Source organism: Artemia franciscana, chromosome 10, assembly GCF_032884065.1.
Source record: "Artemia franciscana chromosome 10, ASM3288406v1, whole genome shotgun sequence".
Taxonomy (NCBI): domain Eukaryota; kingdom Metazoa; phylum Arthropoda; class Branchiopoda; order Anostraca; family Artemiidae; genus Artemia; species Artemia franciscana.
Window position 1 is genome coordinate 20,510,680 of NC_088872.1, and position 27,991 is coordinate 20,538,670.

Genomic DNA, 27,991 nt, shown 5'->3' on the forward strand with positions numbered 1-27,991 from the left:
GATTTCGTTAACACTGCAAGGAGGGGACATGGATTTGCGATAGCCCCGCCCATTTGAACTGCAAAAAGACACTAACTTAAATATAAGAGTGAAAAATGAGAAACATTCCTGTTTCGGTTTTGGTAAAAAAGAAACAAAGCTCCTAGTAGTAATTAGCCTTGTGAGAAATTCACAGGCGGCACTCATGTTGCCCTTAACTTTTTTAATCATATACGGGTCTAAAAAATTCTAAAACACCTAATTTCCACAGCTTATATGTGCTTTCCATTCAGAAGAGCTTTGATGATAAGATACAATTATTACGTTACGTAAACTACACAACTTATTTAGAGACGGTCCAGAGAGTCTTGATCCTCCCTTTGAAGAAAATCTGGTCCACATTTTAATTTCTGGTCCGTAATCTGATCCTCTCTGCAAACTAGTTTTCAAGTTTCAGCATTAATTCTGAGCTCTAAGCTATTAATTTCTCTACATATTTTGTCAAAAGCAAATATTTTTCCTTGTAAGTAAAGACTAATCTACAAATAAACAAAAATTCTTATAAATATTAGAAGCGACAACTACTCCTCCATTTTATACTATAAAAGAAAAATTTTGTTCGAAAAGGGCCAAAATACAATTCAGCAAAAACTATGAGAGAGCCAATCCGTTTAGAACTATCAATAAGCTGTTGGCGAACCCCCCATTTCCAGAAGTATACTCCTGGGCGCTGGCGCATTAGTCCCAAGCACGTAAATTAAAGTCCATACAAAAGAACAGTTACTTTAGATTGTTAAAACAGTAATATCAACAGTTGTATAATATAATATAGTCGTGCACCAGATATTAGCAGAAGTATCTTGGATCTATTTCTGGGACGAGGGGCTAAAGCCAAAAGAGTCAAAATTATAGGTCTAAATTTAGAAATTTCCATTAAGATCCTTAAAATAAATAAGGAGGAGGGATTTGACACCTATATCAGGGGATTCCCAAGAAGTCAGTAGGGTGTTTTAGAGAGGCCTGAATCTAAAAATAAGGTGCATTCTTAGGCATTTTTAATAATCCCAAATTTTCAAACATTCGAAGACAGGTCCTTCAATAAGCAGAGGGTAATTTACCACTTGACCTTACTTGATCTGGAGATGAAAGGGTAGAGTAAGCGAGCACCATGGATGATGGCACATAAAAAATAAAAAATTTCAAGCCTAAACGGCTTGAGTAGGTGCTAACCCCCTTCAAATTTAGCATGGTTATACTTCATTGTTTAAAGAAAATTCATATAGGTTTTCTCTGCAATTTATTTGATAACCATGAGTAGGTTATTGGAACCAAAGTTAAATTACATAGAAACCGTTTTTTTTTCAAATAAAAGTAAAGAGCGACCTTAAAACTTAAATTAATTGAAATAAGGCCATTTAATATTTGGAGAGAATCCAGTTGCTCCAAGAATGATTACACTTAACTAAAGAGCTGTGGAATAAAATGCTAAATTTTTTTCATCACAATGTTTCAAGCACAGCTGGGCTTTTGGGAAAGCAGTGGTCAAATTTCAATATACAGAGGACGGAATGTTGATGGCGTCGAAGTCCCTCCATATATAGGATAAGTTATATTTGTTTAAGTTTTAACGTCTCTCTTTACATTAACCTGAAAAAAAACTTTTCTTTTTTATTTAACGGTCAGATGGAGGCTGTTACTGTTAATCAAAATGAGGTACCAATCTCAACTTCTTTCCCTTAAAAAAAAAGAAAAAAAGATCTAGTTCTAACACGTGCTGGGTTCATTGTACTACCCATCAAATATGAAGATGTTTTATACCCGGAACATCCTTTCCGCTGTGGGTAAAAGGCGCCCGGAAATTTTGAGTCGCCCACCTTGATTTAAAACATAAGCTGGAAGGTACCTTAGCGTTCTTACACTGCCCGAAGGCGAGCAAGTACGTTTCTTTTATATATGAACGGCTCTCTCTCTCAGAGGTAGTTGAAGTCTCAGTTTCATCAAATTACCATCTGTTAGATCTAAGGTAGAAATTTTCTTCGTGTTTGTGTGATTTTAAGGATATACTTTTGGAATTTTCCGACCGTAAAAGTGTAGTGACAAATATGGCTTTCAAAGTTTTTATTGGCTGGAAATATGTTCACACTTTGACGGAATATTGCAAAGAAATGAATATCATAGAATTCCAAATTAATGCTAAAATTTAAAAACAAATTTGCACAGACAATCTGATTCTTTTAAGTAGGTTTTATTACTAGGGATGTTCAAGACTCTATGGACTGTATCCAAATAAGTTGCGTAGTTAACATAACGTAATAATAGTATCCTATCATCTAAAACATTTGCAGATGGAAAGCACATATAAGCAGCAGAAACTACATATCTTAGAAATTTTAGACTTGTAAAAATTAAAAAAAATCTAAGAGCATCATGAATGCATCCAGGGATTTTCTTAAAAGGCTAAGTACTATTTAGGAGTTTATTTTTTTTTTTTACCCAGATTGAAATGGGAATGTTACTCATTTTCCAATTTATACATCTTTTTAATGTCTTTTTGCTTCTCAAGGGGTGGGGCTATTGTAAGCCCTTGCAACTGCCAGTGACCATAAAATCTAAGAAAGAAGAAAAGCAATTTTTTTGCTTTATTGCTGTTTTGTCACAGTGGTGATGGATTTTTTTTATATCTAGACTTTAATTTAGAATGCGATAATTTACATTAATCTTTTATTTTTTTTTTTAAGTCTAATGTCACCATTAGGTATATAAGCTCTTTCAAATTTATGGGACTAGCATATCTTAATATTAAGCAGATTAAAGCACATGATTTATGTAAAACACTAAGAGACTTTGTCTTTTGTAAACAGAAAAAGCTGATCTATCAGTATCAATGAAAAAACTTAATAAGCACTGCCCATCACTGAATAATTGCTGTTTAAATTTTGATAGATTATAGGTGTTATTTGCTTAGGCTGTTTTTGTAGTAACATAGGGATCAGAATTATGGCACAACTATGTGGCATAGATTACAGGGTACTTGTGTATTATTCAGAACACTCTCAATCCGTTAAGTTAGGTTCTTTCGTGAAACAAACTACGATGCAGGTACACTTTAATTAAATATTTGGTACTTGTTCATTACTCAATTGATTCAATTTAGAACACACTCAAGAATTTTACTGAGAAAATCTGGCTTCATAGCCAGAAAGACAAAACTCAATTTAGTTTGCTACGCATAGTGATAGAAGATAGTGTCTGAACATGTATTTTGAAATGAAGATTTGGAATTTGCCTGACATTTTTGCGTTCTGGGTATATAATTCTAAGTTGTAATTTTACAATTTTCTAAGAAAGTATTATATTTTCATCATATTTTGTTTTATTTCATTTGCACTTTAGGGGGGGTGTGCATTATATCGAATACCCTACTTAACCTAACCTAACCACCTCTATATATAAAATATTACATTAAAATGTACCTGCATCGTAGTTTGTTTCACGAAAGAACCTAGCTTCACTTATTGAGTATGTTTCTGAATAATACACGAGTATCGATTACAGTAACGCTAAGTATATGAAAAATAAGCTGTAGTCATTTGTAACGTTCCTCCTTTAAAACTAATTGGCCAGTTCAACAGTTTAGTTCATAATATGGAGTTACGTGTTTGTCAAACTTTTAGATTTGACGGGCAGTACTATCCGTGTATAAGAAGAATGGAAAGAGAGGAATGTTTAAAAAAAAAGATTAATTTGTTTTAATGACAAATTGTAGAGCTGTAAAGAGTAAAATTGTGTTCTTTCCTCTTGTATTATTCACTTAAAAATTGACGACAAAGCAATAATTGTAGATTGGTTTATAGCAAATATTCTTCATAAGCTCTATAATTTTGGTTTAGAAGAAAAACATTGAGTATAACGTAAGCGGGTTTCAAACTATGTATGTATTTTTTTACGCTAAGTGGTTAAGGTTCGTTACGTGAAGTATAAACTTTTACACTTAACCAGTGTCCTTTAACCCCGGGCTGATGTAAAGTCAGAGGCAAAAATTGGGGGAGGGGGAGAGGTGTATTTTCCACAGGTACCTATATATAAAATACCTATATAGAAATCAGCACGAATGTCTTTCATTCCCCGCTTTCTCATTAATTATTGCAGCCCGATGTTACGTTCCCTAATGAGTCGGGTTACTTGAATACCCTCGATACATTTCAGGAAACACAATTAGCCTATTACAAAACTCAAGATGCTTCATATCTGTGTAATTCAATCGGATTCTTGACGTTTTCTTACTTATCTGTTTAAATTGATGGAGTAGCCAAAACTACCATAAACTAGGAAACTTTCACACCACAGACGAAGTCTTTACTCCCATGCTTAAATGAAATACATCTGTCAGTTTTTTTTTGTAATGTCAATGAACCAATCAACATTTTTCTAAATTGATAACTCATTTGCAAATGATCCTGATCTTAAGTGGCCTCGACGGACAAGTTCATTATCAAGCGTTACGATTTCACGGTTTCTCACTTTTTCAACTTGAGGGGCTGTAGTGTAGAGGAGGCAATAAATCTCACTCACTGATATGAAAAATCGCATTCTTCACTTGGACGTAATTCAAAATAAGACTGTATTTTAATTAAACAGGGTAGACAGCTCTATTCAATGACCCAAAGCCAAGCTTTTGACATACGCCAATTTCACAAAAAAAAAAAGAAAAAGAAGGGGAGCATAAAAGAACTAATCTTTAAATATATTAGAGTGATTTGGCAAAGTATTTATGATTTGAAAACATACACATATACAGGAGAGATCTATAAAGAAAAAATCATTAAGCAACCGACCTACAGAAATGTTGTAAAACAAAACCTGTAACCTTGGAATCTTGAAAGTGAAGGGGAAGTCGGCTTTTCTCTGACAAGTTTTCTTTTGACAGTAATAGATGGTTACATAGAATTAATTCTGCGGATCATAAGGATATGGCGCTTCTATTCAACCTGCTGCGGTCACCTGCTGCCTTCCACAAGCTTGACTTGGTGACTGCTGATTCTCTGACCGGAAGTGGAAAAAAACCATCATTGTCTGTTTTCAACCGACATTAATAATTTACTAAATATTTCGAAAAACTTGTTATCAGAATTTATCTTTTTACAAAACGGACTGACCATCGCGAAAATTTCTTCGATTTCCTTAAGCAACACATCAATTGGTTTGAGCCTTATGTCAGGATTGCAGTTGCCAATGGAACCGAAATTACGCCCGACAGCAGCTCCGATTACATATTATTGATTAACAGATTAGAGTTAATATTCAAGACTAATTTTTTTGAAAATAGAAAAGATCTTGGGACAGCGGTTTCCTATCTACGAGGGGACAGTATTGAAAAGAAAATATTGTACTCTTAAGCTAAGAATTTTATTGTCGGTTTACAAGTCTATGATCCTATTTTGAATTTCCTTTGGGATTCTATACCAAGAATTGTCTAACAGAAGGAGCTGAACAATTGCAAGTTTAGAGTCCTGTCTAATGCCATTGCAAGAGAACAGTCTTAAAATTTGGCTGGTTATAAATACTTTTTCTGGAAGATTCTTAATGAGTTATTATTTCTAGCCTACTTAGATTCTTGTCTAAAGATCCAGTTTGTCAATAGTTTCCATATAGTTTGTCTAATGGACAGCAGACAGTAGCCGATAGCTTGTTCAAAATGTCATCGAATCACTCGCTTGACAATTAAGGTGAACCACCTTTGCCGTTATTCTGCAAGCAGGATCGGTCTTTACCAATTCCAAAGACTATACGATTCTGGCGTAGGACCGTATCCAGGATTTTTGTTCGGAGGAGGAGAAGTTTAACTAACTAATTTTTGTTGGGGGGCAGGGTACTAAACCATATATTCAGTATAGGCGCTCAAATCTGAAAACCCTCCTCAGTGTGTCCCTGTTCTGATGTAAGTTAGGGGATTGAATTTAGCCTCGCTTATAATCGCAGAAGAGTCAATACATTTCAAAAAGAAATGTATTGTACTTGAAAGTCGGCGTCAACAATATAATTCTATGACTCACAATTTACCTATTTTCTTTCTTTTTTAGAATCGAACATGTCGAAGGGTTTTGCATTAGCAGCGTTTGCTTGTATTGGTAAGTCCTTTAAAATTTTTGATGTTCGTTTTATTTTTAGAAATCAACAACTTAATAAGCATTTAAAATCATTTCGATCAACTTGATCATTTTTAGCTTAATTAATTATCCGAAAAGCTTTTCTGTTGCACCCCCTGTTTATATCCTAAATACGAGTTGCAAAATATTCGACTTAATCTTTTCTTCTATTACCGATAGAATCTCTCATTCCAACATGCACACATTCGGACCTCAAGGCCTGTATTCTGAAAACTCCTTATCTTAACTATTTTTTCAGAGTTTTCAGAAAATTTTCATAGTCTGTTGGGTCAAAAAAATTTCCCCTTCCCTACAAAGGAAATTCTTGTACATTCAGGTTCCAAGAGGAGTCTTTGGGCATGGGTTTTTCCAAAACTTGATATTTTTAAGTCTAAATCTATAATTCTTTTTAGCGTTTATGCAATTTCACTCCTTTTTTTACCGCTTTAACTAACCAGCTCTCTGAACAGAAGCTCCACCCAATATTAAATTACTGGCTACCTGCCTTCTTCCATGTGCACCTGTGGGCAGCTACACAAATAAATAATTACATTATGAAAACCAGTTGAAGTAGTATTTGCTCAAGTTTTTTACTTTGTCCAACGCCAACATTCACCATACAGTTGGCCGCACCCAGTAGCTTGAAACGTCATAATTCTTACACTAATTTCAATAATTTGCCAGCTCATCCCTATTTTCCTGTTTTGAAAAATCACCCCTCCTCCGAGTAAATCTCCCCCTGTGTGCCTGTATTTAATCTGTCGAGTTTTTTTTTTCATTGTTTGTTCAGTTTTTAGCTTGAAATGAAATCATTTTTTGGAGCAAAATAAAACACTCCTAATGAGAGCTATAAGCACTAGTTAGGGAATTATCTGTTTAATGTTGCCAGCACAGCCTGACACTGCGAGGTTTTATGCAGTTTTGCAAATTATCTGAAGGCCGTGGACTTCCTATCATTACCATAATAAACAAAAATGGGAAAGGCTTAGAAATTTTTAAAGGAGCCGATGTTCATTTTATTTTTCACTATACAGCAATACCTTACTTTGCGTCGGGGTTATGTTCCGAAAAAGCACGACGCAAATGGAAACGACGCAAGGTGAATTAAGATTTTCTACATCAAACCATGTAAAGATTGAAGATAGGCTACGGGATTACGAAAATATTATTTTTTAAAAAGGAAATTGAACAAAGTAAACATTAAAAAACAAAAATAATATAAAATTTTATTACATACATACAAGTAACCAAAAAAAAACCTATACAATTGAGACAAAATAAACTACTGTATTCCATTGATTTATGAAAAACAAAATTGAACTTAATCACATTCTGATGAAACCATAATGGGTGTCGTCGTAAGTCGGCTTTTTTCACAAAAGATTGGTCCAGTGTTTGCCGAACAGCTTTTCAACGTAAAATAAATATCCTTGTAGCAATTTATACTCGTAGCTACCACCTGAGACACTAAACCTCCTTCCGCAGTCAAAAAAAAGATTGTGCTTGAAAAAAAAATATCCATACCTTCGTCAATCAAACACATTGATTTTGAAATTTATTTTGAGGTTAAATTTCGTTTTTCAAAGATTTATATTGAACGGTTGCTGTCATCTTCTTCATTAGCAAATCTCAGTTGCAATAGTTCTTGCAACCAATATTTTATTAATTTTGTTACCGCAACTGTCTTAGCTTATGAATGGGTTTACTCGCCTAACACTCCAGTCAATCCTATAACACGGTATTCCACCTTTAGACTACAATAGGTTTAGGTCACTTGTTTGCCAGTGAGTCCAAGCAAATTCAGTCCTCAATTTTGCATACAAGTCCAGTGGACATTGTCCGTGACGCGTCAACCCAAAATCAGTCCGATCTTTCATCGATCATATAACTAGGAATGATTTTTGCACGGATAGATGATAGACTTGTCTATCAACAAGAGAAATGACATCATTTTTATATAATCCTATAAAGGGCTTATGCCAGATTTTCCTCTCACCTTTAATCTGTCCTAGCTTTTTCTACAATAATATGAAAAAAAACTTCGTTTTCTTAAAGAGTTAAAGAGGCTGCGTCCCAAAGTCGAACCTTAAAACGTACAGGAATTAGGAGAGGCAGTTGGGGGTCTGCCGCCCCCCAAACCCCCCGCTTTTAAAGACTCTTTTGTACAGGTTTTTTGTTGTGGGGGGCTGCCGCCCCCCTAACACCCCGTTCTTGGCTTCGGAAAGGCCCTCTTTTAATTAACAAAACAAAAAACCTGTACAAAAGAGTCTTTAAAAGCGGGGGGTTTTAAAGACTCTTTTGTACAGGTTTTTTGTTTTGTTAATTAAAACCAACTAAGACCAACTGCCTCTCCTAATTCCTGTACGTTTTAAGGTTCGACTTTGGGACGCAGCCTCTTTAACTCTTTAAGAAAACGAAGTTTTTTTCATATTATTTCTGTACGTTTTTCTACAATCCATGGTGGATGTAATTTAATAATTACTGTACTCCTCGTATAGGAATTAGGACTGCCTCTCCTAATTCCTGTACGTTTTAAGGTTCGACTTTGGGACGCAGCCTCTTTAACTCTTTAAGAAAACGAAGTTTTTTTCATATTTTGTGAAAAAAAACGCCCGATAAGGGACTTGAACCCTTGACCTTAAAAGTCCCACACTCTACCGACTGAGCTAACCGGGTAGCTAACAGTTAACGTGAGCTAACATTTAAAAATAACTTTTAAGAATTTCAAAAATTAACATGGGCTCTTATGAGGAAATGGGTTTTTCTAAGCTAGAAAATGGGGGGGTTAAGATTTTTCAAGGGCACTTACTCGGAGAATTCCGCGTCGAATGAGTCTTCGTACACCCAGATCCGATGTCGGCTGTGACCTGTAGGCGTGGCAGAAAAAAAAGAATATGAAGATTAAGTGGCTATGCGTGGTTTCTGGAAAACAGGGAAGGAGTTATCGGATCAAACTGAAATTTCGCGCATAAGCTCCTGGGCCCTAGGGGACCGTAACTTGTGAATTTCAGCCCGATCGGACAACGTTAAAGAGGGGCTAGGGTTGGTGGGTCGAAACTTTCGGCCAGATTTTCCCCATGAAGGAAAAGTCAGAGGGGGATAAAATTTGGCAGGTTTCTTAGTTGGAGCTCGGGCTACGAAATGCACCCCTCCCCATCCCTCTGTGACCACTGGAACCGAAGATCGCTTAACATTGTCGTGGTTCGCCTCTTTATAGAGGCACGAGTGTGCCTCCCTGATTAGTCATGATTTGATGCCCGCAACTGCTCGATTTTAACTAAACAAATGAAAACCAGCCAATAAAATCTCTAAAGGGTGTGCCACAAAGCGACACGTAATCTTCAATGTATGAGCTAATTCTCCCTTTCTCCTATCATCGAATTTTAGCCAAACTAGCGTCCAAAAAATACATTTTTAACAGGAATGAGTCACCCTTTTGACTGTGCAGCTAATTGAATCGCCTACGAGAAAACGGGAAAACCATAGTTATTACTTAAAAGAGAGAACCAAAGAAAACCAAAAAAGTAAAAGGAAAGATGAAGCTAAGTTTATAAAAGGGCATTTATTTAATAAAAAGGGACTGTAAAAAAAAAAAAAAAAAAATCAGGACTCGAATCAAAAACAACGCAATTCGAAAACCTAACGACGCACAATGAAAATTAGCATTAGTTTAGCAGCGATGTAACTTCGAAAAATTGTAAAACGAAACGCCACTAAGCGAGGTATTGGTGTAATTTTTACGTGATTTAGTTCTAACTTAGTAAACATCAACTTGTATAATGTGTTTTATGGTTTAGCAGAGGGTGTCTGATTATAGAAAACACCTTTCTTCAACCATTTTAGCCATTGCATAAGCGTAAAAGCAGAAGTGTATGCATTTTTTGCACATTAAAGTTGCGGGGGAGGGATCGACAATTGGTCCCAGTCCTTATTAGTTACATCTTTATACGAGCTTTTCATTTCCAATAGGAGCGTTTAAATCTGTACTAGACAAGGTTGCATCCAGATATTTTACAGATTGATGGACGAAGCTCCAAGTATTAAGGGAGACTGATGATTAGATTGACGGGTGAAGTGCTAAGGGAGATGGGGCCAAAGTTTGGGTAAATGAACTGTTACCCAAAAAGCGTCACATTTTTCTAATATTATACCTAATTTGTAACGTCTGTGCATTTGGGGTCTTTTTGGGCAGGGAAACATGAAGCCTACCCACCCTCAACTTATCCGTCAGCACCAGAGGTCGCGTTACTGCTTATTAGAAATAAACTTCTTTACGGCTATTATGCCATTTATCTCTTTGCTTTGTCTACAAAAGGTTTTTCTCCGTTACCGTATGAATTTTGTTGAAATTTCAAACCGAGGAGGACGGATAATCTTAATAATTGTTAATTTTTTTGTGTTATTTTGATGTGTTGCAAATGCTGGTTTTGATTTTTGTGTGTGTGTTTGTGTGTGCTTAGGGGTTTAAAATCTAATCTGAAATTATAATTTAATTTAAATTAGATCAACTGCACCCCTGCAAAGAAAATAAATTTAAAATATTCTCACCAAAACGCTTTAGATTGGCTTTGAAAACCAATTTATATCAAGCTAATCTAAAGTAAATCCAACAGACTTAAAAAAAGCATTTTGGAATATTTTGAAATGAACATTCTTTCCTTATTTTGAATTAGTATATTCTCTTCCAAGCCCTTTGCTTGTCCAGCCTAATTTTTCCAGTATCAGATTAAAATATAACCAAAGGATAAAGCTAACAGATCCTAATTTTTAGCAGTTGCGGTGACCTACTCAGTCCCAGCCTCATTGCATGTGCCTCACAGAGCTAAGAGGTGGGAGGAGTTCCCCAACGTGACGCTCAACTTCGACTGTTCAGATAAGCCATTGGGATTTTATGCCGACACCGAGTTTGAATGTATGCTTTTCCACATGTGTGACGAAGAAGGCAGACGAATTCCCCATATGTGCGGCAATGGCACAGCATTCAACCAAGAATTCAGAATCTGTGACTTCATTTACAACTTCGATTGCAATGAAGCACCTAAATGGTAAGCAAAGATAGGTATTTCAGAATCCAAGTAATTCTGTAAGCATTTAAACGACATCTGCTATTTTTAAGATGCAATTAAAAAGAAACCAAATCAAAGCTACTAATTATTAGTTTAAAGTCAGGAGTTTCCTAAATGACATTTTTTCCAAAATTTTGTATTTAAATTAACAAACTAGTAAGAGTGATTTGTTTGAAAAGTAATTCTTTGAGACCATAAAAAAAAGAAAAAGAAAAAACAAAACTTTAAATTGCTAATGAATAAAATTAACTGGAAGGAGAGGAATCAGTGGCGTCAAGTTACACAAATCTAGGGGAGCAAAACTTATTATTCAAAATCTAGAATGGATAAGAGTTAAATTTATTGCTTTTTTTCAATTTTATCAATGTAAATAACAAAAGTCTACATAATACAGATATTATATATAACTCTAGAAGTAGGCATTATATTATAGCTTGTGACTTATTATTATTTTTTAAATCGGATGCCTTCATGTAATCTTGAAAGATTCTCTATACGCTTTAGCCTACCATGTAATTTCCTACAAAACATTGATGCTACCAAAATTGACCCATGGCAGAAGAAAAGGGAAGTGTGGGTCATTTGAGTAATTGACACGTAATAGAGTGGACTTTAAGCAAACATGTGACTTTTTTAAGAGTTAATTGACGTTTACATATTGTCTTAGTGATATGATAAAACGTTGAATAAAACACTGTACAGTAGGGTTAAATAACTAAAAGCCATCGTAAGTGGTTCGATCAAATTATCCATATAAGTTTGAACAAATCAAGTATCGTATCATATTGCTGCAACATATAAAAATAGGGAACCGGCGTTCCAACATCTCGGAGATCTCACACCTGTAAGCACCTCAACAGACCCCCCCCCCCCCTCTATTCTCGGATAATTCCCCCTCCATGGAAAATTCCCCAAATGCAAAATTTAGCAACTACAGAGAAAGAACAAAATAGGTACCTCAAAATGTCGATCACATGTCTCAAGAGCTATAAAAAGGACTAAATATGAAAAGAAGGTTCTAGGAAAGGGGCTGGTTGGTCTGCAATCTTTTTCTACTTAAAAAAAAGCACTAGAACTCTCAATATCCTATTGAATAAGCATCTTCTGACGTTTCTACGACCACGAGAAGAAGGTAGGGGATGAGGAGTTGGCAGCCCCCTTCTTTATGGAATAAATCCTGCTCTTTTTGGGACTCAATATTGCTCTTTACTTTCATAAAACAGGCGTAGACGAGAAACATTCCAAGAAATCAAAAGGATTTATATATCGATATCCGCCTCCACTCCCCTTCCTTAGAACTAACTATGCATTTATCTGAAGGCTCAATGAGCGCTATGATGTTTTGGCATTAAAATGAACTATTTGATGCATCTTCTCCCCCCCCCCCTAATAACTTAAATTTAGTTTTTAATTTTTATAAAAATTTTCAAGCCCTCATCTATAATTTATTTTTTATTTCATTTTTAGGCGGTTCGTTTCGTTCTTATTTTCGCTCAGGAGGTGTAAATATGGTTCTTTGAGACTTTCTCAAGGATTTTTCTTTTTTTTGACTGAGAAAGCAACGGACCGAGTCCGATGATTCTTTTGATTCTACCCATCTTTTTTTTTTTACTGAGAAGCCACATTAAATTTCCTTAAAAAGTAGACATTTGATCCTTTTTTTACCTCCTGGGGTTTTTAAGGGTTGATTTTTCTAGGTTGGAATTTTCATTGGGGATGAAATTTTCAAGGGAGAATTTTCAGTGGGTGGGGGGGAGAATTTCCGGGTGAAAATTATCCGAAGGGAACGCATAACACTAAAATTAATTGAATTTCTGAATCCCGTACTATGCTATATGTAATCTCGTATTACGATAAAATACTTATTTTAGGGCCCTACACAAATATTTTAAGGTATTTTTCAGGACATTAAGGAATATAATACCCTGAAATTTTAAGTGATTTAGCTTAATTCTCTGAAAGTTGGAAGGACTATATCTCCCCCCCCCCCTCCGCCTGTTTCCAGTGAATAGTCTGTACACCTATTATGAAAACATACTAATGATATGAAAATGAATCATCGCCATTTTATAATCCAAGAAATTTGACTAGAATAAAAAAGATGTATTAAATTATTTCTTGTTGCAAAGAGTAAACTGACTAATTCCCACAGGAGGTAAGTAAGCAAACTATAGAGGAATTTACTATTAAAAACACCCTCTGCGTGTTCTTAGTATCTTACATGTTTTTTTTATAAAATAGCTCTTCAATTATAATATATAATTAATAATAATTGGGTTGTATATAATTGCTTATGTTTTTTTATGTCGTCTCTAAGACTGAATATTACGATGTTCAGTATTTTACTGTCACGTTAAGCCCAACATAATGTCTGAAAATCATGACAGGAAGTATTCAAATAATCATCTTGAAATTGTTAATACAGAAGACAACTAATTAAGGCGTGTTAGAGGAGATTGGCAGCACCACCTTTCCAGTTATTCCCGTTTGTGTAAAACCTTCGCGTCTTCTTCAAGGTCGGTTCGCAATCATCATGGAATCATCAAATCAACATTTTCTGCCACACCTTGATCACCGTTGCCAAAAATAGAGGGATGTTAACAATCTTACCCTTTGCTTTCCATGTCCACTTTAATAATTCTAGGGTACTATAAAACTAATTGACAGATTATTACCGAAAATTATGAAAAATTCTGACGTTCGACGGACAAGCGACACTGCGTAGCCAAATAACATGAAGCTGTGGCATTAAGGACTCATTTTGTGTATTTTGACATGACACACAAAACTTTAGCATTGAAAATAGAAAAGTATCACTGCTTATAATTTTAAAAGAACTGATAACTTTGTAAGCTGCATAGGGTTTTTAATTAGTCCCGAAACACTTGTATATATATATATATATATATATATATATATATATATATATATATATATATATATATATATATATATATATATATATATATATATATATATATATGTATATATATATATATATATAGCCTATATATATATATATATATATATATGTATATATATATATATATATATATAGCCTATATATATATATATATGTATATATATATATATATATATATATATAGGCTATATATATATATATATATACATATATATATATATATATATATATATATATATATATATATATATATATATATATATATATATATATATATATATATATATATATATATATATATATATGTATATATATATATATATAGCCTATATATATATATATATATATATATACATATATATATATATATATATATATATATATATATATATATATATATATATATATATATATATATACTGAACTAAAAAAAAAATAATTAGGCTTGGGAATTCGAAGAATATTTTTTCGTATAAAGGAAATACGATGAATATTTTGGCAGTTCTGAGATAATTGGAATTTGTACTTTGATTTTGAAAACAAATGAATTTATAACTCTGTCAGTAAAAGCAAAAGTGCAAATGAAGTTATAATCGAAAAGAAAGATGTGGATCTAAAATGAAATGAAACACATAAGGCTATGAATATTTCCCTTACATTTGTTTCAGATATGCTCCAATTAGTTATAGTGCACTGCTGTTTCAGCTTATCTTTAAAATTTATGTCGTTATCGTTTTCTCTTTAACAAAATTAATTCAAACTGAAATGCTCAGGTCCGCTTTTTTTGAATATAAAGGGTTTTATTTTCTGATAGTCTATTGATAAATATTTTATGATGATTAAATTATAGGGCTATTAAATTATGTTAATTTCAATATCGACATTTGAAATATTTTTCTATGTTAAAAAGTAGAACCTAAGAAATTAATTGTATCACGCGACCTAAGGACGACCACATACCACCGGTGTTTTGTTGAAACATCATTTGGCAGATAGTTGAATGTGTGTCGGTCGTTACCAAGTGCAATCAAAAGTCAAGGATAAATATGCTTGAAGGCTACTTAAATTAATAATCTTTTTTTTCACTTTTCACTAAATTGCTTCTTCAATTGAAACTGGGCAGTACAGACAAAGGAAAAAAATATACATATATACAATAATGTTCATCATTAAATGAAAGTTATATCCAAAGCTTTTCCGCTGCGCTTTTGAAAATATTAGCTCTAAGGCTTGCGAGGATAAATCAGTAAATTTAAAATTGAGTATAAACGTTTCTTCTTTCAATAAACTGTCCAATTGCATAGCGGAAAGGATAGTCCAGGATATTTAAACCTTACCAAAATACAGCAAATATATGTTTTTAAGATGGACTTCCAATCATATACTAGTTGTATAGGACTTGTAATACGTCTTGGAAAAACCCACAAAAGTGACGTAATTCACGAAACTCAGATGATAAAATGTTTCTTATGTATATTTTCATAGAAGATCATAGATGTAATCGGATTTACTCTTGCTCTAAAACTATTGTTACAAAATCTAGATGAACATCATTTCTTTAAAGCTAGATTTCGCAGTTCGGCAGTTGTCTTTTAAACGATATAGGAAATAGATCCACTCGCGGATTACAAATTTGGTATGGGGAATTAGAAATGTGTCACTTCGCTAAACACGACTGAACTGCGATTTGACAACGATGTGAATATTAAATGTTATTCCTTTTATGAACCAAGAAAATTAATACAACTTATTTTATAGAATTTCGTAAAAAAATAATTATTTGAATACCTTAAAAACGTGAATGGTTCTAGGATGAACAGTTTCTAACGCTATCCTAAAATTTATGACAATCGGAGATTTTCCACAATGAGCAAAATTACAAATGATTTAGACCATTTTCAATTTTGGGTAAATAAATATATCCTAAGCCTAACAAGTTGAGCTGGAATCCATTGCCTTTATATTCAGTGGGAGAAAAACAGTATGATCTAAAGGGGAGATGGTAAAATGTCTGAACATATAGCTTATGTCAGCTTTTCACGTCTTATGTTTATGAAACTTTATCTCTACCTTCTACGTTTATGCTTTATTTCTACTTTTCATTTCCATCTAAGAAGTTGTTATGTCTTTTTATTCCATAGACACTGTTGAAGCTTTTGGTTGAAAACACATGAGACCTAAAATTCTATTTTTTTTTTCAGGTTCTACTTGAACGAGCTCACCTACGTCACAGACCCTCCAAAGAACTAAGCAAGATTTTAGGGGTAATGTAAATAAATTGGGTGTAAATATTTTCTTCTAATTAATCAAGTCAACGAAACAATGAACTTCGGTAATAATCATATGTTATTTTATGGAAGAAAAGAGTCAGTCAAAGCCAGTATCTAAGTGTGCTTCATTTGAATCAGACTGTGTGCTTATTATAAATAAAAGTTTTTTATTCTTTCATGATCCATCAATCATTTGTTTATTCCTTTAACCCAGAGTAGATTTATTACTAGAAATAACTTCCCGTAGTTTCGTCACCTTTATTGCTCTCAGTCACCACAACAAAACAAAAATGTTGAATTAGCATTCACTGTCGAACTTCGAAGAAATTGCCAGGCAGCATTGCTATAGTTTCAACAACGTTTTTATAAAGAACGACTGGAAATATTTCTTAGACATTGAAATTTGCCTGTATTTTGTTGATAAGAGACTGGGCCTTCCTATAGGCAGAAACAGACCGAGGACGTGATATCTACATGTTGATGATGAGAGTGAATAAAGTAAGCCCCATCTATATACATACTAGTCAGTGTGTATGCATTTTTCCATGTTTAATTGAAAATAAGAAACAAAGAATAAGCCCAGAAACGTATCCAATAGGAAGAATGTATCCATAAGGTTTATTTTTATGTTGATTGTATGCCGAGAGTAGAAATTTCGGTTCACCGGGATATATTTGGTTATTTAAAATTATAAGAGAACTTGAATAACGAGCAACCCTTATAAATGATATGGTAAGTACAATTCAATGCAAGTGTTCTCCTACATTTGCTCGGATAAAAGAGAATATGGAGAACAAAAGTTACAGAATTATTTTCGTCATGAAACCGTACCGTAAATAATTGTAACATCACATGAGATCGTTCTTTAATGGATTCAGCCAAATCATCAGTAATCAACCACGAGTTTTGTTCAATAATATTAAACACGTCAATCCCTCGTATGAGTTTTATGTCTAGTGCAGTAATCCTTATTTTATCATAGGACTCTTGTCACACACTATAACAATGATAGATATTTTAAGATTTTCAAAAAACATTTTATCACCATTTTGTATTATTTTTTTAAAAGTGTTATTTTGCAAAATATGTTTAAATGGACATTAAAAAACACTTGAAAAGGGTCTCGCACAGAGGGCTAGATCCCTCCAGAGGACCTGGTGGCCAGAACGGCAGCTAGAACACGTGGCACCCACTGCGGGTGGTGGTGGCTAGGGTAAATTTACAGTATCATTTTTTAAAATATTGATTCCGCTTTGCGCTAAAGAAAATGTAAAAAAAAATAAAACAACAAAATATAAAAGCGACTAGAAAACACACATTTCTAAACTAGTGAATGATCAGACCACCCTTCACTTAGATCGAGAAATACGTCTCGATCTGAAGTAATGTAATGGCCGTGTGGTAGTACTCTCCCACGTCCGTGCATACGTAGGTTCTGTCCAAAATGACTGACTTGGCATCTTTTTCGGCTCTAACCATGTAGTTTCTAAGGTTTAAGGAGCGAATTACCATGACCTTCGCTCTTGGAACTAAATCTTTTTCTACACAGTTCCTATAAACACTCGTATTGAAACTTTCCTTTATATAGTGTGATGGCACCCCATCGCGGACTTTTTTTAATTAACCCCTTGTATTCTGTGCACCCCTTAGATGTACAGAATACAAGAGATTTTTAGTTCTTTTTAGATTTTTTCGTTCCCTGTCTAAAAATTTTTAAATAATGACATATCCGGGGCCTGAGGCCTCAGTAGCTCCGGGTTAATCCACTCGTCCTTTTTTGTGTAGTCCATTTGAGAGCTAATGTGCTCACCCTTTTTCCAAATCGTTTAAATCATTAAATAAATTTCCAGTTTTAACTTTTGACAATAATGAATCGGCATCCCCATTATAAATATAAACTTGTCCCTCCCTTGGCCATTGGAGATTACACATTTTAGTAAACATTAAACGTGAGTTTTCTTAAAATTTCTGAAATGCCACTGCCATCAGCAGTGCTTTTATTTAAACCTACGTTTCTTCTTTTCTATGCAAAAGGATCATATTGGAGTCTATGATCGTGAACAACTTGAAATTTGGATTTGCAATGATTCAAGCAGATTCTTTTGGGTCAATCATAACGTCACAACAACTCCTATCGCGCAAATTCTCGCACATTTTACAAAAGGAAGAACTTTAAATGAGTTTAAAGATCTCTTTTTCGACCTTTGTTTTTTCCTCAGATCGTTTACTGATCTCAGATTGTTTTTGCCTCAGATCGGCTTCTGATAGAACTGGAATGCTCTGTGAATCTTCGTGACATTGAAACCGTTGGCCACAACGGATAAAAGGAAACCATGCCCAAGAAAGCCCCTTTCAACTTTTCACTGGTGCATTGTCCAGTCGGATTGGTTTCATGTTCCTTAAAAATTGCTTTAGCCTCAGTCCGGAAACATTCCGTTTTTACTAATATTGTTTACTAATTTCTTTCCCATTTTTTACCGTACTTAGATTGGCAAAATTCTATTTAATCGACTTCTTGCTATCTCTGAAAAGGTTTAGGTTATGAAAATGAAACTTTCAGTGATAGGTCTACAGGCTAAAGTATGTCCTGGGAAGGTATTTTGAAGTATCTACCTCCACTCCTTCTCCCTCTAGAGGGATCTGACCATTGATGACCTTTAAAAATATGTGTGTTATAAAAGTGAAACATTGCAAAATAGATCTTCTGCTTAATTGAAGTACAACAAAATTGTTTTCAGCTTCATAACTTTGCTCAATTCCATTTTATAAGGTTTTAAAGATCTGCAAATACATTTCCTAAATTTTGAAAAAAAAAACATTGAAATGGCTCAAAATTCTACTCAAATAACTGGAATTGCATTTTCAGAACTAAAGGCAGAGAAAAAGCAACTAGTAACTGAAAATTAAGGTAAAATGTTGTTTTGTCAAAATTTCAATAGGTATAGACCTGTCATGTAGGCAAATTTCAGGGTCCTCTAGAGGGAGAAGGAGTGGAGGTGGTTACTTTAAAATACCTTCCTGGGAAATACTTTAACCTGTAGACCCATCCCTGAAAGTTTCTTTTTCCTAACCTAAACTCTTTCCGAGATAGCAAGAAGTCAATTGATTAGAATTTTATCTTTAGATTTTAAATAAAAATTTTAGTGCATCAATGATTCTCTAAGTGATATTGTGATTTAAATCATCAATATCATTATCGATTTCAGGAAACACACTTCCCAAGTTAACTGCCCATTGCTTCCAATTGTCCTCATTGAACATCCATCTAAGTGCAACATTTATTTAGAGAGAACTGGTCTTTTAGACAGTTCTATGATAATGATAAAACAGTTCTGTGATAAAACAGACTGCCAACATTATCAGGGAGCCTGGACACCTTATTATAAACAGACAGTCTGCTACCAACAAATAAAGGTCAATAGTTGAATTTTGTCATTGAAGGAATGCATACAAGTTCCTAAATCCTTAGGTGTAATTAGCGTGTGGGAATGCTGACTGATAGAGATTTAATCCAATAGCAACAAAGATTGAGGGTATCTTGGGTGGTTTGAATCCCACAGAGGATGGTGTAGATTAAACTCACCAAGTATAAGTTGGTTCGAGGAAAAATCTAATAGTTTCTTGAAGGTAGGATTATTGAAAAACGAGGCTTTATTTTATATACATATATATATATATATATATCCATAAATGACTAGACACCAATATTAACCACAGAACTAATCAAATAATTTTTTACAAGCGTTAAAAGGTCCCCACCTTTATGAGAAGAGAGATTATGGACTCTATCTATCTATGTATTGCACAATTCTTAACATTAAATTTTTGACCAGAAGACAATGAGATTCTTGGATGAAAACAATTTCTCAGGATTCCACTTCCAAAACTTTTTCTCAACTCAACCAGACGATACATGGATAAACCTGTTACGCTGATTAAACTGTTTTCATTCAGAGGCGCCATTTGGGCCGAATTTTGGGGTGGGCATGAACTCCATCTGCCCCCCCCCCCCGATTCACATTGTGTCGCGTAAGAAAAATCTGGGTTTTGGAAGCACATTGATCGAATATTCTAAGTAAAAATGCATTTTCAGCACCCGTATGTTGCTTGGAAATGTACTGTAACCAAATATGGAACTCAGCCACACTGACCTCTAAGATTAATTATAACAACGAAGAATACAATCAACGAGGTTAAGTGATTAAACTGAAAGTGGAAAATTCAACCAGACTACAGGCTGGCATTCCTCAGCGAGAAACTTTCTTATTTTAGATAGATTAGATAGAAAGATATTTTTTATTTTCATCCAAAACATATAAATTAAACAAAGATTTACCATTAACGGCCACTCTTAAGACAAAAGAGTCCTGACTGTGGCCGCAATTCTAACCACCATGAATCTGCTAAATCATTTCTTCAAATGATTTTGAAGAAAGAAAAAAAAAATACTTGGGGGGGGGAGTAAAAAAAATAACTAATATTAAATACTAAATAAATAAATACCCTTTCCTCTTATCACACTTCTCTCCTTTATAATAAATGGAATTTAACCATTCACTTGAATGATACCAGACTTACTGCAGCTCTGACCGATTCTGGAAGGTCATTCCAGACGCTGATGCCTATGTTCCTGAGAACAAATCCTGCTCTCGTTGTATTTCTTCTCTCGTGAGTCAAATCCTCTGAATTCCGGGTAAAATAAGGGTGATAAAACGAGTTAGTTTTAAAAAAAATCATAAAATTACTCAGGGCTTACCTTATTTACACTTTGAAAAACAAAAATCGCTAGCTGGTAATCACGTAGCTCGCCTATGTTCAAAATATCATTCTTTCTAAAACTCTCCGCAGTTTAAGTAAACAATACGTCGGTGAAAGTAACCTTCATTGTTATGCTGAGGATTGTAACAAAAATCTCAGTGTCCCTTCAGCAGAAATCTTCCAGATAAAATATATTTACAAAAAGGAAAAACATAACAACAACAAAAAAATATAGCAACATTCAAGGTAACAAGGGGAGCCTCCGAGGTTTCATCTTTGCAAAATCGTCAACAAGCTGGTTGTAGTCCAAACTTTTTAATAAATCCTTCTCTGCAAATATCAAAAGGAGGTGACTGAGACGATCATCTCCTGTTGTAGACCGCAGGTAGTTTTTCACTATTTCTAGGCTAGAAAAAAAAACGCTCATTGCTCGCTGTTGTCTCAGGAACTGTGGCAGCAATACGAAATACTTTAATTACTTCTGAGTAAGCCACTGGTACTGCCTAAAGATGGTCGACAATGTTTAGGAAGTTTTCCGGCTTTTTCTCTTCATTGAGCAAGAAACGCTTGGCAATACCAGCTTGAGATTCGAGAGGAATGCTGTCGATATCCAGTTCGCCGTGAAGAGAAGAGAAAAGCTTGAGCAGCTCTGTGTCCATAAACTTAGCTGAGCTTTGATCCAAGGCTTCGAGTGTACTCAGCCCTGGCAAGTTATCTGTGAACCTTCTGTCAAATTCGGCTAGTAGACGGTCAAAAGTTTTGAAGTATTCTTGCTTCATTTCATCCGCCAAAGTAGTAGTCCAATTTCTAACTTCGATGAAATTCTTTCCTAGCGTCAAATTTGTCACAAATTGTTTCCGATGCTTGGTGATCTTTTGAATTCTTCAAGGTCGTCCTTTCTGACCAACAAAGGAGGGTCTAGTCACGGGTCCATTCACAGCAGGTACTTCAATTTCGAGTTCTGTTGCAAACTCTTTAGCCTTCTTGAAAAGCGATACAAATGAAGCATCTGAACGCAGGTCGGTGAGTTTGCTTCTTGTGACCTGGATCAGGATGCGAAATCGAGAAATAATCAAGTCGACGGCGACGGCATGGAGTTGCTGAGACAGGGATTTCGTCACTCGCGTAATTGCTTCTATGTAGTGTAATTGGAAGATAACAAGGAACGATTCCATCAAGAAATGATAGGCCAGGAACTGACCTATTTTAGTCTGTCAACTTAGAGGAATTACTGCAAATATTCAGAATTTATAATATTAATATTATCATCTAGGAAACGGGCATTTGACAGAACTTTAGAATTAGAATAGGTATCTAACCTGCTTTCAAAGTTTACAATGGTTAATAGCAAATAGTGTTATTATTATGGCCGGCAAAGGATCCTTTTCGGTGGAAGCTTGGGCCCCCTGGAAAATCTGGGGTGGGCAATTGCTCCCCCCTGCCCCGCCCCCCCCCCAAAAAATGGTGCCTCTGTTTTCATTCTAAATTGTTTACAATCTTTGATACTAAGGGTTGTTTCCATTTTGCCTTCCTTGCGAGGAACTGATTTTTATTGAGGAAGGTTTGTTCTGATTCCTGACGTTGATTTTGAAGGTGAATTTGAAGTTAAGACAGAGTCCAAAGATTCCAAGTCATCCTCAGAAATAGAATGACTTGGGGGGAATCTATAAAATTGTTATTGAATGAAGCATTTGAGTTACTAAGATCCTGAAATATTTTTTCCAAATGACCTGAGATTGAATCTTCAATCAGTTCAAATTTTATGGATGAAAATGAATTGATTATTTTAGGAATTCTAACTCTTAAGATTGCATCAACTGTTTTCTTAATGGGGGGCTTTAAGACTCTCTGCTGTGTTGACATGATAGGGCTTAGAATAGGGTTTTCAGGTGTTTGAAGGGGAGGAAATTCTACATTATACTGAGCTGGAGCCATGTCTTCCAGTTGAAATCTTGATTTAAAGATATCTGCATACTCTTTTTATGCAGCACCAGTTGATTTTTTCTTGTAATGCATTAATGATAACCTTTCCAACATTCTTTGTTATGGGACATGCTTTGTTTTTAGCAGGATGGTTGCCAAGACAATCAGGGCAATTGAATAGTGCATTGCTTTCTCTATTAAAAGGACAAGATGATGTTAGATGGCTCTTGGCACAATTTGAACATCTAGGTTTACTGCAACACACTTTGGCAGTGGTTGCAGATCATGACACGGGGAATATACGCATTGAATTTTTTTCCATCCCAGAATAGAAATAAGTTCAGGGAGGTCAAGCGAGGTAGTGATGATTAAACCATCAACATTCCTCTTATCAGAGGTCTGTTGACCGATGAGTAGATGTACTTTTGAGAAACCTTGGTCCTTCAGTTGCTCTAATCAAGTCTCAACAATAAAATACCCCTATTAAGAGGACCAGCCCCTCAGGCATGTAGCCCTTGAGAGGGGGGGGGATGACTGTGATCACTGTGAACCTTGGACAGAGAAATCCTTTTATCTCCGAAATGTCAACATTAGATGATCAGCCAAATTTAGCTTCCCAATCCCCAAAACCTTGTTTATTACTGTTTTATTTTTTATCTTAAACCAGTTAACACCATTGAATGACCCTACCAATATTGATTCATTTCAGCACTCTTTAATATGCTTTCTTAACAGCATGGTCCCTTTAATAATTACGTCCAGTAAGGGATTAAGGGGACCAGCCTCTACATTTTTCGTCAACCCGACTCTGATGACATTATCCTTACCTGTATAAACAGCAAATGAAACTATTCCTCTTGAGTAAGGGGTGAGTCAAACTCCTCTTGAGTCAGAAAATCTTAATGGCTTTTCAAGTACTACAGAGAAATCAGGAAAACGAAATTTCACACTACCAGTCACAAGAGGAGTCAAAAGAAAGGAAAAATGGCTTACATAACTTAATATTAACCTTTAAATCAATAAACAAAAGAAAATCACAAATTAGCAAAATGCTTTATTAAATCAATTTTGTCTCGGTTTCGTCTATCAATTAAAAGACATTTTGCCGAAAGTCGGATTTCTAAGTCATGCTGAGTCATTTCCGTTTTGCCATATCTTACCTACATTTCCGAATTTTCCACGATTTTGCCCAAACTGATATCGCTTATTTTTATTGGCCTAAGGGTCACATTAAAATAAAAATAAGCACAATGATTTAAGTGATTTTTTCTTAATTTTGAAATAAAAAACAGCGCTCTAGCTATAGCCAATTTTCAGACACAATTATCAAAGTATCAAAATCGTTTTTCTCTGATTTAGAAAAACTGACTCGGACAAACCGCTTTCAGGTGACGATAAAAAATATAATCTGTTGATAGTTTTTATCTTTTCATTGATTGAGCAAAATATTTTAAAATCTTTTCTTGTCGTTGCTGGCATGTGCTAGATAATATACTGAATGACTTGTCTCTGAAGTAGTCTAACATAGAAGACATCGGTTGATAAACTGTTCAGGGTAAATAAAATTCTAGTTAATTGACTTCTTGTTACCTCAGGAAGGGCTTAGGTTAGGAAAATGAAACTTTCAGAGATGAATCTACAGACTAAAAAAACATTGATATGGTTTGAAATTCTACTCAAATAACAGGAATTGCATTTTCAGAACTAAAGGCAGAGAAAAGGCAACTAGTAACTGAAAATTAAGGTAAAATGTTGTTTTGTCAAAATTTCAATAGGTAGGCCTATAGACCTGTCATGTAGGCAAATTGCAGGGCCCTCTAGAAGGAGAAGGAGCAGAGATGGGTACTTTAAAACATCTTCCCGGAACATACCTTAGCCTGTATACCCATCCCTGAAAGTTTCATTTTCCTAACCTAACCCCTTTCCAAGAAAGCAAGAAGTCAATTAACTAGAATTTTACCAGTTATTTTAGTAGAATGGTAGATTAAGATGCATTTATATTCAAGGGTATCTACAACATAAGGATCAGGATAGGCAGCCATATAGATGGCATAACTTTCCAATTTATATGGGCAACAATGCACCCCTCCATTCAGCCAAAAATGTATAGCAAAATATAAATATAGTGTAATTCTAGAATTGGTGCTGTTGAGAGGGATGTAGGCCTATGTAAAGAAAACAATTCTCACTTCATAATCTGCAGAATAACTATAGTTAACATGTTTTTACTGCAACTCCTCTAATCCTATGTGAGACCAGATTTTTTTTCTTACTCACTCGAACTATCTGTCTTAGATTTTTCTACAATCTGTCATGGCATGATGCCCACAACTACTTTATTTAATTCAAATTATAATATAAATTGGGTTAACTCTTCTTTCAGCCTGTGCACCCATAAATTGAATCACTTTAAAAATATCAAAAATAAGAAAAGTACATGGGAAATACATACTTTGGGCTGTGTTTTGGCACATTAGAGATTGGGGATAGGGCTAAATTATAATAGAGCTGCAGTCAAAATGTGTTTACTATAATTAATTTGCATAGGCTTTTATAAAGCATGAATTGCTTTCTTAACATGTATTCTTCTCAACTGCCCCAATTCTAGACTTGTATCAAAATAGGCTATTGTTAAAAATTTGCAGTTTACAGCATAACTTAGCTAAGATGAAAGTGAATATGTGACTTGATGCTTTTTTGCTCTTTCATAGGCCTAATTCAATTATTGCTTCTGGGGCAAATTCCATTTTGAGTTCTTAGAGGGCTCAAACAGCTCATAGTCACCAAAAGTTTAAAAACATGTTTCTAAAAAAAACTGGCTATTTAGAAAAAAATGCTATATGTAGCTGACTCAGGAATGGTAATTATTAATTTTCTTAGTCTTAATAGTAAAATGTTATTTTGAAGAAGGTATAAATATATGAACATTCCACCACATAAAAAGACATACAGCAAATAATTGTAATTAACATATTTTGCAGCAGAAGAACCTTTAGCTTCACTTCTTTCCTTCTTTTTAGAGTTTTTTTTAAGAATTTCAAAATTTTTCACAATAACATTTTGTTCAAGAAATGGCTAAATTTCATGCCATCTTAAAAAATAATTTATATGCATCACTACTGAAAATGAGTATGGCTGAAGTATGGAAATACATATGCTATGGCAGTTCATTACTAAGTAAAACTCTAGAAACCTGCTGCAGCAATTATACTGCCATCTATAAAACAAGTTTTGTAGAATGGCATATCTTTCAGCATAAATTTGAAAACAGACAAAATGCTATGAATGGTCATAAAAAATGCAGAAACTTTTAAAAAGAAGAAGAATACCAATTTTTCTCACAAGATGGTTATTTTCTCAACACTTTTTTAAACTTTTGGAAACTATGGACTGTTTTACATTGCAAGGGCCCAAAATGGAACTTGCCTCAGAAACAATTATTGAAATATGAAAGAGCATAGGAAAAGTCATCAAGTGATGTATTCAGTTTCATCCTAGCTAAATTGTGTTGAAACTAAAAATTCACTGCATAAAGTCTCTGCCAATAAAAAATTTTAATTAAATTTTTAAATCTCCTCAACAGTCAAATTTAAATTCAGCATTTTAATTGTTGATGGATGATTTTTTGAATTTTGCCTATAGTGGGCTCAAGTCTATCAACTAGTATAATTATAAATCTCACTTTGCTGTTGCTTCCATGTTTTAAAGGCTTTTAAATACCCTACTAAAGATATACCCTATAAAAAATTGATAAAATAACTTGTTCAGGGTATTATTCCATACTTCAGAAGTCTCTAAATGTTTAGGAAACCTTTCTAATAGGCACCTTATATGCTGTATTAACTGTTTGTATTCACAAGTAGACTGGGCTCATTAGAAAGAGAAGAACAGCTTTCCAGTGGATGAAAGAGTTTTATTAAATATATGTTGTAGGCTAGGATAGAAATCAGAAGTCTCTAAATGTTTAGGAAACCTTTCTAATAGGCACCTTATATGCTGTATTAACTGTTTGTATTCACAAGTAGACTGGGCTCAGTAGAAAGAGAAGAACAGCTTTCAAGTGGATGAAAGAGTTTTATTAAATATATGTTGTAGACTAGGACAGAAATCAGATAGTAAAAAAGTAGGCTATGCATAAATGAAGTTTATGAATAATTAATGCTTTAGTAGAAGATTAAGCAAAACATGATATATTATTGTATATTATCAATGACATTGGTGTCAATATGCTATTGATTGAATTGAATTGAGTTTGTTTATAACCCATTGTAAATACAATAATGAACAGAGTATAAGAGAAGAAAAAAAGAAAAAAGCCAAAGGAAATGACAGAAAAGAAACAAAATTAAAAATTATAGAATAAGCACACAAGCATATTAATTAACCAAATAATAATACAATATACATAACATGCACAAAAAGACACAGAGAAGCACAAATAACACAAAATTAAAATTCATTGAATATGCAAACAAGCACACTAATTAACCAAATAATCACACAGTATATATATACCAAACACATGAACAATAAACATGATACATTTATTGTTTTAAAAGGGAACACCATAGGTGTCCTTTAATTTTGTTATTGTAAGCTTCAATGCATCTGATGATGGCATCATTAGGGTCAATAATACCAAATCTCCTATTGACCCAATGTCTGATTTTTGGATTGAATTTGTCTGGTGGCTCAGATGTGGAAGGTAAAGACAAAAGCAATGAAGACTTGTCACTAAGGAAGAAGTGATAGAAATAGACAATCTTGGAGGACAAACAAGACTCGGTTATTTTTCATATGTTTTCTCATTTGTTTTTTCAAATTACTCCTAAATTTTACAACACAGCTACCTTTTCTATGACAGTTTCTATTGCATGAAATTCTATCAAAATTGCTCCTGCCACTATTTTTCCAGTTTAGACTGCT

At 34.2% G+C, this 27,991-nt stretch overlaps 3 protein-coding genes across 13 annotated transcripts in view; all 3 read left to right on the forward strand.

Moving 5' to 3' along the window:
- Positions 1-1,889: 1,889 nt before the first annotated feature.
- LOC136031894 (U-scoloptoxin(01)-Er1a-like) lies at positions 1,890-16,560 on the forward strand. 2 transcript variants are annotated; one of them, XM_065711871.1, is made up of 4 exons: positions 1,890-2,002; positions 6,060-6,107; positions 10,897-11,170; positions 16,316-16,560. In XM_065711871.1, the coding sequence occupies exons 2-4, from the start codon at positions 6,068-6,070 to the stop codon at positions 16,362-16,364; spliced, it is 363 nt and encodes a 120-aa protein (XP_065567943.1). In that variant the 5' UTR covers positions 1,890-2,002; positions 6,060-6,067; the 3' UTR covers positions 16,365-16,560. The 2 variants fall into 2 exon arrangements, with proteins under 2 accessions (XP_065567943.1, XP_065567944.1); XM_065711872.1 differs by having other exon boundaries at positions 1,901-2,002; positions 10,900-11,170.
- A 7,972-nt stretch (positions 16,561-24,532) lies between these two features.
- The window catches only part of LOC136031897 (neurofilament light polypeptide-like), a 162,572-nt gene continuing 159,113 nt past the window's right edge, over positions 24,533-27,991 (forward strand). For 7 of the 10 annotated variants that reach the window (XM_065711884.1, XM_065711880.1, XM_065711878.1 and 4 more), the window contains exon 1: positions 24,536-24,620. The gene's annotated coding sequence lies outside the window, so the exon portion shown is untranslated. Of the gene's footprint in view, positions 24,621-27,991 lie in introns of all 10 variants that reach the window. The other 3 variants (XM_065711885.1, XM_065711876.1, XM_065711877.1) reach the window with 3 other exon arrangements.
- Positions 26,342-27,991, forward strand: part of LOC136032411 (uncharacterized) — a 38,491-nt gene continuing 36,841 nt past the window's right edge. The window contains exon 1 of the mRNA XM_065712721.1: positions 26,342-26,413. The gene's annotated coding sequence lies outside the window, so the exon portion shown is untranslated. The remainder of the gene's footprint in view (positions 26,414-27,991) is intronic.